Raw genomic sequence first — 12,374 nt, forward strand, 5'->3', positions numbered from 1 at the left:
GGCTCTCCATTTCCTGGTTGTGTGAGTGTGTGTGTGTGCCAAACATGTGCCGGACCTGGAGCACGTAACCGACTCGCCAGCACTGTACCTTATTTAATAATAAATGGAAACGGTGCACAGTTCGAAAAGAAATGAATTTTCAGCTTCACCGTAGCATCCGTCCTTCTTCCGGCTCGAGTTTTCGATGTGCCCAAGCCGCCGGTAAGTTTTCTTTCTCTCATGGGGGGAGAGTTTTCGCGCGTCGACGGTCGAGTCGTGGCTCTTGGTGGCTCTGTTTGCGGGCGACGTCTGTTGACGACGAAAATCCTATTACCTCGTGTGGCGGTGTGACGTTGTTTTTTTTTTTCGGTGGAGGAGGTGCTTTATGTTTTGCCCCCTAGCTGGGCACGGTGTGCGCGGCAAAAGAGCTCGAGTGATTTGGAGTGTAAATTATTCTGGCTTCCTTACGGTGGGTTTCAGCGAGCAAACATTCCACCGGTGCTCCGGTACGCTGCAATACCTCCGTTGGTTGGTTGGGAAAGAACGGATGGTGACGGGCGGATATTCGAGAAGCCAGAGTGCCAGCGAAAGCGATTGGTGATGGGCTAGGTGTAAATTCAATCATACTCGGTGTCGCACTCCTGCAAACGCTTGCCGACACTGGATCGGTTCGGGGTGAATGGTTTTAATGAAATTTGTCAACATGCCAACATGTTGGTGGGAAGGGAGGTGGGAAGGGAGGTGGGTTTTAATTTGACTCGGGCAGGATTCTAAATGGCAGAGGGATTAGCCGTTCCAGCGTTTTATATTGGAAACGATTTGAATGATCTTGAAAGAACTGTGCAGTTTTGTGCTTTAAGCGCCAAAAGGTACGCTTTTTGGAAGGTTAAAAGTTAGCCAAAGCCCTAGTTTTTACCATGCTTTCCGAAACACATAAGGTTATGCACTCAAAGGCATAGCATCTTGTAACATTCACAACTGTTACCATCTTTCCTGGTGACAACCACAGACCCTGAACGAACGCTTGTCGACAAAAGTGGGGGAAAAAAGGTAAAAGTTTTATCCTGATCTGACATCGGTCATTCATCACGTCAACGCCTAAATACTCCTCGTGCGGGTGCTACCGATATCCTACGCTGCGACTGACCGTGTCAAGGAAAGAAAGAAAGCAAACGCCGATAAGAAAGAAACCCAACCTAACTGAAGTCAAAAACATGCTGTGCTGTAGGGTTTTCTGTTACAAAATCTCTCCCGAGACTGGCAGAGGTAGCAACAACAACAACGAAAAAAAAGGAGTAGGGAAAAATTTATGACACCGATAACCCGTCGTACTAGAACGAGGTGACTAGCACCTTCTGGTCATCAGCACAATCTTTCGTTTGCCCGCTTGTGGAAAAAGGAGCGAACAAAAAAAGAGGGCAGACATTGTAAAGCAGCGCAAGAAAATTACCAATTTCGATAGAGAAAGGGAAGGGCACACTGGCAAAAAAAAGTACTCTGCTTTCTAAATTAATATTTGTCAGCTCGATAAGAAGTCCAAGCAAAGAGTATGACGACGAAGGCGAAGGTAAACATTTTGCGGAATTTTTGGTTTAGTAAACGAAGAAAGCACACACACGCAAGCATACACATTGAAAACAGATTTCCTGGAAACGTTGATCTTGCTGAAGGGTGATGTTTCATGCACGGTTTCACATTGGTCAGGGCCCGGGTTCTGCCGGGACGTCCCCGATCCCGGGCGCACGTAGCGCTTATCTGCCGCTACTGTTGCCACCACCCTTGGGTAGTTTTGTTCTTGGAGCGAAGTTTTCCCTTGCCGCTGGTTGGGGTTTTGCGAGGAGTTCCCTGCAGGTGTGTTGAGGGCCTAGGACGAAGCTATAATAGTATGGAACGCGGAAAAAACTCCTGGAACGGAGCGACGTATTCCCGAGAGATGGACTTTCCTCTTTTTTTTCTCTTTCAGAGTAAGCAAGCGAGGAACCTCCTTGCCTTGGGACGCTGCGCGGTGACGCAAGTGTTTGTACGGAGGTATTGGGCAACTTTTTCAACCACAGACACACACACACACGCACACTGGAGGGTGGACCAATACACACAAACACAACGGTGGAAACTTTGCATTAAAGCAAAGTTTGTTCTCCCACATGAACGGGAAAGGGTAATTCCAGCGTAAAGATACTGTAAAACACAATGCAAAAAGTGGCGCAAAGATTTGTGTGTGTGTGTGTGTGTGTGTGTGTGTGTGTTCCCAAGAAGCAAACAGTTTTCCGGCTGGGTTGGTTTCGAGGCAGAAAGGCGTTGAGGTTTGGGATCATTTCTTTTTTCACTCACACTTTGCACACGCAGGCAACAGTGTAACAGGTCGTCTCGTCACTGTTTTAGTCTTCCAGCGCATGAAAAATGTCACAGAAAATAGGTGTATTTGTTTCTTTCTGTTCTGTTTTCCACTAACTTATTATGTTTTGTTGTTACTATTTCATTGTTATATTTTTAATGATTTTTGATGTTTTTTCTATAATTTGTTTTATACTTTAATTATTTATTGTAGTTTTCCTGTTTTCTCTCGTTTTTCTCCCACATTTCTATGTTTTCTTTCCCTTTCCGAGCGCCTCAACAACATCTTAATACATTTCTGAAACGTTATTTGTTATTCTGTTACCGGTTTTGGACAGCTATCAGCCTGCTCCTTATCACTCTGCCACGTCCTAAACGAAATAAAGCCACCGCTTCTCGGTCGGTCGGTCGGTCGGTCGGTGTGAAAGCCGTTTCCTATTAAGCGCTTTTGCCATTTCCCACACATCTGCTCCCTCCTTGTCCGGCCACCCTGTCCGGTCTGGCTTCTTTTGTATTGCGAGGGTCTTCTACCTACCTCTCTCCTCTCAATTGCCCGGAGGGCAACCACACTTTCCCACGACGGCTTGGAAAAAAACCCACCCAGTCAGCTTCCATCAGCGCCAATTCTCTGCAGGCTTTTCTTTCCACTCATTGTGTGTGTGGTTTGCAAGCCGTTTTTTGCCATTTGTTTTGGTTGTTGTTGGCTTCCTCTGCCTGAGCTATTGCCTTTTCTTCTTCGCCTACTTCGATTGGGAGCGTCGCGGTAGAGGTGTAAGCCAGTGAGGAAAAACAGGACATTGATGTAAGGAGGTTTGAGTTTGGTAGCTTTTTGACGTCTTGGTAAGGTAAGAAGGGCGGGTCGGAAGGCGCTGTGGTGCGGTTGGTTCAATTTCCACCAAACCAAAGCAGAGTATCATCAGCACTGGTGGGTTTTTTTCTCACTCCCTCTCCCCCTGGAGCCCGGTTTGGGAAAGGGGGGAGAGAGTTTGGGAACCGATCCAAATTTCCTACCGCATTTGTTCGGCGGCCGGCAACACAACTTTGGCTGCCCTTCCTTTCGTCGCTTTACCGAGTTTCGGTTGATTTCCGCTGGGTAATGGATTCAGCATAGAGCTGCGCCGATCGGGTGGTAGCTCAAAGGGCGGGTGTTTTCTCTTTCTTTTCGCGTTTAATAGCGGCAACAACAGTAGCAGCTGCTTGATAGCCGCCGGCTGCAGCAAACTGTTTCGGCCCCGGCCCGTTCGTCACCGTCACTTGGTGGTGTGTGGCCCATGCTAACGTTGTTTGTCGGTGTGGTTTTGGGGGTTTTTTTGTTTGATTCTGGGGGTTAAATTTGACTTTTCCACTGGTTCGGTTCGGGTGTTGTTTTTTTGCTGCCTCAATTTGGGTGCAAAGAAGAAAGGAAAGAAACTAACGGCCCTTGTAGAACGGAACATTTTGGCGCTGCTGCGACGGATCAAAGTCTTTGGCCGTTGGTAAAGGCGAGTGCAATAATTGTCGTTCGTGGCTGTAATAGTGCTTCTGTGCTGCGAACAGTGAGCGTGAACTTGCTTTTTTTTAAATGATTTGGCTTGTGATTAAAGAGTTGCAGGAGTTTTATATTAAAAATATACAGCAAAACGACCGCAAATACTTCCCAGCGAAGCTGGGGCTCTAAAACTGTATCGATTACACCCAGCCTGATCCGGCCCTAGTATCGCAAGAGATCTTCTCGACATGGAACAAAATGAAAAGTTAATCGACGACACCGAAGAATAAGTAAATGGACTTTGGCGGACAAAAAACTCCGTCCTTCCACACACACACACACACACACACACACACACACACACACACAGTTAGAGACATAAATCAACCATCATAGAGGGGGGACTCCCCACTCAGAGGAAGGTTAGAATATTGAGCATGGAAAATCTCGCCGCAGCCGCGCAGGGCCAGTGTTTAATTTACGTCGAACTCGATATCCTTCGCATCGGACCATCATCCATCATTCGGGGCGGGGGAAAAAAAAGGGACGAGGGACGGGTTTTCTTTCCCCCACCGGTACCGGTTTTGCCATTATCGCCATTGGCTGCCGGCTTGCCATTTCCATTACCGAATGGCCGTTACGCGAAGGATATTCGCGCAAGGTCGTCGCCGCGCGCCCACCGCACATCCGAGAGTTAATGGGTTTGGGCATCAATGATGTGAGCCCGGTGGGTAGGGGGAAAGAGTGGAATGTGCGATCGAGGTAGATAAGTGCGTGAGAATATTCTACCCCTCTCCTACCCCTTCCCACTCAGTCCCCAAAAGGGCTGGTGGGATGAATTGTTAGGCAAGTGAAACCGAATAAATTACACGATTAAATATTCATTTCGAATTTCGATCCAAGCAAGCAAGGCGGCGAACCGGTGGACCCTCGGCGAAGGGCGAAAGCAATTCCGGGCGCTGTCGTTAGGAATATTGATGCGGCTGACTTTGTAACGGTGTAAGCAGGTTTGTCCGGGGAGAGGGGAAGACCAAAGAGCCGAAGAGGTCCCTCTTCACGCTACCTGCATTAATTCGTTTCCAGGTCGCACCTTTGTGCGTCTTATCTGTGCGTCCAGGTGCGCCCACCCCAACCAGGCACACGGGGGAAATGATTGCTTTGCAATAAAACCAGGTTTGTGGAGCCGGAAAAGTGCACACCCGGGAACCCGGGCGATGGGGTGGAAATTATGCGTGTAAATTATTGAACAAAACACACACGTGAACTCGTGACACTCTGAAGGGCGACAGACGCACGCTCCCGTTTATGCTTAAGCCATAAGGCTACAGCAGCATCTGCCTCGGAAGCTGTTGCTTTATGGATGATGGGGTTTGATAGGCTTTTTGACGAACTTTGACGAGCCACTGGGTCGGATGCCGTCTTAGCCGGTAGCCGGTCCCCGCGTTGCTAGCGCCGAAGAATGGAGAAGCTCATTTAATTTTCACGCCATAATAAATAAAGAGCAACCAGCGGCAGCCCGGCAAGAGCAGGGGGTAACTCGGCAGAAGGTGGGTTGCCAAAATATCTTGCCGGTTAAGATGGCAACCAGTCCCGTTTTCGATCGGGACGGGCGTTTTGATGTGGAAATTATGTGGAAGCTATTTTGATTTGCCGCTGAACATTCCGGCCCCTCCCGGAAAAGCAGCTTTTTCTGGTGCCTTCGACGACGAGATTTCGCGCTAAATTACGAGCTTACCGTGGCTGTAATCGGCAACCGATAGGTAGGAAAATCGATTGGAAAGAGGCTTCCAGGACGGCGGCTGGTGAGTTGATTGAGCTGCGAATTACTATTTTAGCATCAAAACGGTGCGAGTGTTTGTTTTGGGATGTTTGCTAGCGGCCTCCAAATACAGCCTACGCGCAGCAGGGGGCTTTGAAATGTTCCGCTACAAAGAGCGAAAGCGGAAGTAGGATTGATACGGGATCTGTCACGGAGGTTTCGGCCGTGATCGATTACACGCGCGCGTTTGACGAGGTAAATATGAATTTAATTATGTGGTCACTGTGGGATTGGGTCGATGATGTTGATGGAAAATTTCGCTGAAACAGAAAGAAAGGTAAATTTGCGTCGCCGAGAACGAGTACGACCTTATCGGATTGGCCGTAGAATCCGGTTCGAAGGACCAAAATAAATGGAAAGGAAAAACGTTGAAACTGATGCTGTTACTTTCTACAAAACCCTCATTGCGTTAGCTTAACCTTGCACGGTAAGTTCAACTGCCCCGCAAATGGAATGTGGTCTGTGGACTGTACCCCAATGGAAAACTATTTTCCAGCTTGATGAACGAGCCAAAAAAAACCCGAACGAGTTAGCGACCATAACGGCTGTAACCAGATCGAGCAGAACGCCCCCCTCCTCACGGTAGCTAGCAAAACAAACAGCAACACCGAGCGATGGGAGGGAGGGAAAAAACACGCTGCCAGCACACCAAACCAACACACCGCAGCTGGGCCTCCGGACCTGGAGCTGAGTGTTCGGAAAATTTAATTATTATGACAAACGGCGCGTCACAAACAAACGCTCCCGCAGCGAGCTGAGGGGCCGCCAGCCCGCCCTCGGGGTTCCCGCGCCCCCCGCTGTCCACACTTACATAATATCACTTCATCAATTTTATCCAAATTCGAAGCAGTGAGGCAGGCCAACGAGGAGGAGAGAAAACAACACAACAAACCGCCCAACCAAAACCCGAAGCCCGAAGGGAAAATCCCGGCTGGCGTGCGTGTGCGGTTTTGTCACGCCCCACGCCATGATGAGGGGGTGGGGGGGTGCAAGGTTTGTTATGTTCCGTTTTTTTCTTTTCCAAAAAAGGCGACCAACCGCGCCACTACCTGTAGATTGTGGAATATTTTATTTAAATTTGTCCATCGATTGTGGGGCTGGTTTTCGTCGTGTGCCCTGCGACAACGACTGTTGCGACAACGAAGTGTTCCATGGGATCGATTTGAGGGTTTTTTCGGGGTGAAATATTAAACAAAACCCAAAACCGAACCTAGCACACACACACACACACACACACACACACACACACACACACACAGAAGAGTTGGAAGAGTTCTGGGGAGCTGGAGGTGGAAATTTGTAGCGAGCGATAGCGCCCGCTTGACCCAACCCGATCATTTACAAAACGTTAAGCCACCATCCGGTAGTAAATTAATTATATTTTCATTGTTATCTCTTCTCCCAATCTCTCGTTTCATGCCACCCCATTTTCGCCCCACTTTCTTGACGGCGGCTGGGTTGCTGCGGCGTTATTAATCGTATAACTTTTCCCACCGCAGGGGCTTTGGCAAGCAAGGATTCCAATGTCAAGGTACGTACGCAGCGCAAAGCTGAACCAAACTGATTTGCGCGTTACTTATTTATCTTGTGATTGGATTGTTCTAATTTCTCCAACTCCAACAGTTTGTTCCTTTGTCGTTCACAAACGATGCCACGAGTACGTTACCTTCAAGTGTCCGGGTGCGGATAAGGGAGCAGATTCCGATGTAAGTACGGGCCGATTGAGGTCCCAGTTTTGTTCGTTTACTTATCTTTACCTCGTTTTAGTTGATGATTTATTTTAAGAATAATGCCGCTTTTGAACCGTTTTAGATAATTTAAGATTTACTTTACCCTCCGCCCAAGAAGAACAAACGCGTTTTGACTCTTCGATTACTTGCTAGCTTGAGAAGGGTTGTTAAATTTCTTGTTGATAGTAGCGTTTTTTCATGCGCCGCTTTCGTGTTTCATTTTTTGAGCAATTTACTCTTTACTAATTTTGGAACGATCTGTTTTTTTTTGTATTGTTTCTGTTTGTTAGTTAAATCTTGGCTTCGTTTCGGCTCATTCGCGCAACTCGTTCCATATTTTCCTGCTCCTGCTTTCTTTGCCCTCAGTCCCACAATGCCCCCCCCCTCCCTCCCATCCTGGCTCGGAATAAAAATAGCTTCATCCGAACGGTCCGATCCGAACCCCGAACCCCGGGTGTAAGAGATCCAGTGCCGGACCAGCTTGGAGCACCGGCTTTTGGTGCTCTTTCCCCCCCCCCCGCCGCACCACACCGCGACTATTCTTTACACACTTTGAATTTGTTTTACGGCCTGCTTGCTCCTTTTGGCGACCCTAGACGGTTTTTCGGTGGAAGTGTAATTTATGTTTTATTTTGGCTACCTCGTTTCGCTGGGGCCGTTTCCGTTGCTCAGTCACCCGGTGCGCTGCGTGCGATGTTTCTTTTTTGCATTAATTTAACAAATCATCTTCTTCGGGAGGCGTTTGGAGGCGTCGGACAGAGCTCCCCGCGGTTGTTTAGTTTTACGGTTGTTGTTTTTTTTTGTTTGCTTTTCCACTCCACGGATCGTTTGCGTACGCTAATTGAATAAAGCGGTTACGGCGCAATGAAATATCGCGGCAAACGAATCGGTGCGACAAGCGTGTTACGATGGCAGTTGACAGCTGGAAAGAGTATCAATTTCCCACTTTGACGGAGTTTATATTGAGCGTGAAAATTGATGAGACGATCAGCCTAGAGTAATGATCGAGATGCAACGAGATGTTAGTAATTTATCGAGCCTACACCCTGTTCGTTGTCTACTTTATTCCGAGCCGTTCCCTCCGCTCCCACTTTCTGTACAGTAATTCGCGATGCTTCCTATACATTCAGCTAGGCTAAAAAGAATTGGTAGTTTGTTTTTTCTTATGCATTCGCTTTAATCTATCAAATCAAAATAAACGCAAAATGATGCAGCAGCAAGCTTCCTTCGGCAGAAAATGAAAGCATTAGGCAAAAGGAGGTAGCTCGATACGGTCGAACTGCTGGTGTGTATGATACAGAGTTGAACAGTTGGCATATGGCACGTATTTACGGTTTGCAACAATCACCTGTGTGTCGACAGCATTGAAGAGTGCGTGCATGAAATGAGTTAAAGGAGCGAATTAAATAGATAAGCATCGCCCAAGCGATCAGCCTGTTAGTTTATAGAGCAAGAGTTGCTGCTTGCGTTGAGTTGAATTTCCGAGTTGCTTTAGAATAGAAACTGAACCTGTTGGTGCGAACCGCTGCGTCAGCCAGTGTTTGCGTCGAATATGTTTGTACTACTTTCTTCTACCACTGCTGCTGCTGCTGCCGTTACTTGCAATGCGAATCGGGTTTGCCTCTGGTACCTAATTAGAGTTCAGACTCTAATAAGACTCTGATAAGACTAAAAAGCTTCAGACCGAAATTGAACCGAATTGGATGTAAAAATTCGACAGGACAGGTTCCGGAGGACGAGTACGATTTGCTAGTGCATAGCTAGTTTTTGTGTGAGTGTATGTGCGCTATAGAATAGAGCCACTAGAATAGAGTTCGCTGATTGCGCTGTTTGGCGTATTTTAAATGCAGTTCTTATCGCACAAATCATACACGAAAAACCCACAGAAAAGTCATCAGGGAAAACGCTTTCTATACTTATGTTAATGTGTCATTTAATTTACAATGAGCTTTATTTATGAATTATTTGAAATACGTTTTAACAGTCTAGAGAAGCACGCGACAATCTGATTATTTTAAGCATAAGTTGAGGAACATAATTATGCTTTTTTCTATTTACCTTAACAAGTGACATTTAAGTTTTAGCCGTTAAGTTTAAGTTATATTCCTCATAGATGATCTAGCTGTTCTAATCGTTCTCCCGTTTCTATATTTTCCAACTTTTTTATTTCATGATTTTTGTGCCAAAACCAAAAAACATAAAAAAAACAAAAACAAATCAACCTTACAAATCGTCATTGAACATCACTTAACCCAACTCATCATCATTATGACAATCCTCCAACTGACAACCGAAACGACGAACCAATTCCAACATGATGATACTTTTGGCCCTACCACCACTACCACCACCACCACCACCACCAAAAACAACAAATCAACCTGCTCACAATGGGTGCAAACAAAACAAAAACATGATCCTACATCTGTTCCCTCCTCTCGCTCCATCAAAATCACCGTGGCAACCAAAAACTCATTTGGCAAACTGTGTGGAAATAAAAAACCCCCCGATGCATGTGAACCGTGAAAAACTGGTGGCCAAAAAACCCGATCAAACGCACACGTGTGTGTGCGACCAACCAACACACCGACACACTTCCAACACCAAATAACCACCAATATAGGACACCCGTACCAAGCATGAGTTTAAAGAGTGGACCTATTCGAGTCCAACGTTTTGCGATCACTGTGGTTCGCTGTTGTACGGTTTGATCCACCAGGGGCTTAAGTGTACAGGTAAAGATCTCAACATGGTTTTTGTTTGTTCCATTTTTTTCTTTGGACGTGTTTTGTTCGTTTTTCTCGCTGTAAAATCTGTCTGTTCCTTCCGTTTTCCCTTTCTTTAGAACTCTTTCTCTATCCCTGTCGTTCTCTCTATTCTCTTTGGCGTACACTGTGTACCCGCTCTAGACCGTTTCACTGTTCTATCTCTGGCCACCATCACTTCAACTATATTCTATTTAACTGCTATGTTGTATGTTTTTTTAAATATATTTGATTAACACGTCATCGACGCGCTATACCGTAATAAAAATACACACGATGTAAACGACTCAAGAGTTTGCTGGATCCTTAAAAGTGTCCGTTAAAACACGCGAATTCAATCAAAGAACTACCAAGCACTCTACACCCTACTAACGCCTCACATTGCATCGACTACATAGCATCACACAGCATCACACATGCACCATAAATACAATTTGTTGATCTGCTTGAATGATGTCGTTTCTTCAACTTTTGGACGCTTTTCTTCACTCTTCAATGAATCTGTGTCGGTTCTCAGTATCGAAATGTTGTGCATGCAATTATTTTTAAAAGCCATTTTCATCTTCTTTTATCGTTTACAACTTCTGAATGTGTTTTTTCTCATATAAAGTAGTGCTATTTTTAGTGCTTTCTCTAGCTTTGTAGTTAGTGGTTTGATCGAGTTACCAAACGTTCTTCTGAAAATGTGTCTGCAACCAAACAGACAAACTGTGAATGAATGTGAGCGTGAACGAGAGATAGGGTTTCGTGTGGCAGTTGTGTGGGACGCGGTATGCAATAAGTTTACAACTTTCGTTCCGTTTTTTTTTCTGTGTTTTCTGTGTCTTATGTTTGACTTTATGTATGTACGTGTCTTGTGTGTCTTATTTCCAATCGAGCGAAACTGTGTGGACAGTTTGAAGTGTGTACAAACTAGCATCATTTCGAAAGAGTTTGATATCGCTCCTCCACATTGAGCGTCGTGGGCCGTGTGGATAGCAAACCTTGGCGCACAGAAAAAGAATGTAGAAATAATAGAAACCGAACAAACAGACACGATGATTGCCTTTCCCGCTGTTGTTTGCCTGTTGATGATAAAGTTGTCATATGGAGAATGCGAGAAAGAGCGGAAGAAAAAAGCAGTAAAACCGGCGTCGTTTGAACGGGCTAAAACACTTCAAGGTCACTCGCTTGAAGACGAAACCCCGGGTAACGGCGCACGCCACTTGGCCACTCCAGCTCCGCCCCGCGTAAGATGTTTGGAGAGATAAAGTTTTCACCGGTTCTTGCGTTGAAACGGCTTCATCGGAAATCCATTTGTGGTAAGTCTAGGATGAAAACAAGATGAAATTCGATTCGATGGCGAGTGGTTTTTTTTCTCTCTCTCCACTGGCCCACCGTTTGATTGTGTTGGGAGGGAGTGGTTGGTGCCGACTTCTTGCTCCGATGAGCTGCTGAGGACAGAATTATTTCAGTTTTTGAAAAGGAAGTCGTTTGAAGGTTATAAAACCATACACACGGGGTGAGAAGATGACCCGAAGATAACCTGCCCCGGGGTGTGTTGGGTGACAGTTTCATGCTGCTTCATTGTCACACACCTCCCCAAGACACGGTGTGCCTGTCCGGAATGTCCCCGTGCTCCAAAGCGTGAGGCGCGGTGCGTTTCATCGTGACAGGTAAGGGCCTGTGCTCTTCATTTCATCCGCACGCAATGTTTATCTAGCCGGTCGGTCATCCATTTCCGACGACTGACAGCGGTCTTGGCGAGGCGGAGGGGTTTCAGATTTCAAAACGATGGGTCAAGCGAGGTAAATATGGCGTTTGCTAGACGACGACGGGAAGACGACGACCCACATCATCCACGATCGCCAATGGAACGTGTCCGTCGCCGCCGTCCGTCTTTGCAAACCCGTGCCGTGTGATGTACTAGGTGTAAGTTATCCGGCATGACCATCTGTCACGGGGGTATGATATTTTTTCCCTACTTTTGAAGCTCAGCTCAGCTCAGCTGTGTGTGCGTGTGTGTTTGCGTGTATGTTTACGCATCCACAGCGCCTGCCCCCAGACGTGTCGGGAAAGGCCCGTGTACCGTCTGTATGCCATCGTGGCAAAAAGGTATTTACAATCTGCTGTAAACACGCTCTTACCTCATTGAATGTGGTCGTCCACTCACGGGGAAGCAAGAAATGGGAAAGATCAAAGAGGAAGGAAAAGAAAGAAAAATACTGTCAATAGATTTGGATAGCCGGATAGCACGCCGAGCCACAAACACACAAACACGGTGACAACATTCTAGGAAG

At 46.5% G+C, this 12,374-nt stretch overlaps 1 protein-coding gene across 3 annotated transcripts in view; it reads left to right on the forward strand.

Moving 5' to 3' along the window:
• The window catches only part of LOC121600585 (protein kinase C, brain isozyme-like), a 68,815-nt gene that overhangs the window by 31,609 nt on the left and 24,832 nt on the right, over positions 1–12,374 (forward strand). For 2 of the 3 annotated variants that reach the window (XM_041929295.1, XM_041929296.1), the window contains exons 3-5: positions 7,100–7,131; positions 7,224–7,306; positions 9,954–10,065. In XM_041929295.1, coding sequence (XP_041785229.1) covers positions 7,100–7,131; positions 7,224–7,306; positions 9,954–10,065 — 227 coding nt within the window. The remainder of the gene's footprint in view (positions 1–7,099; positions 7,132–7,223; positions 7,307–9,953; positions 10,066–12,374) is intronic. The other variant, XM_041929297.1, reaches the window with a different exon arrangement.

Source organism: Anopheles merus, chromosome 3L (assembly GCF_017562075.2).
Source record: "Anopheles merus strain MAF chromosome 3L, AmerM5.1, whole genome shotgun sequence".
In the NCBI taxonomy this organism is placed as follows: Eukaryota; Metazoa; Arthropoda; class Insecta; order Diptera; family Culicidae; genus Anopheles; species Anopheles merus.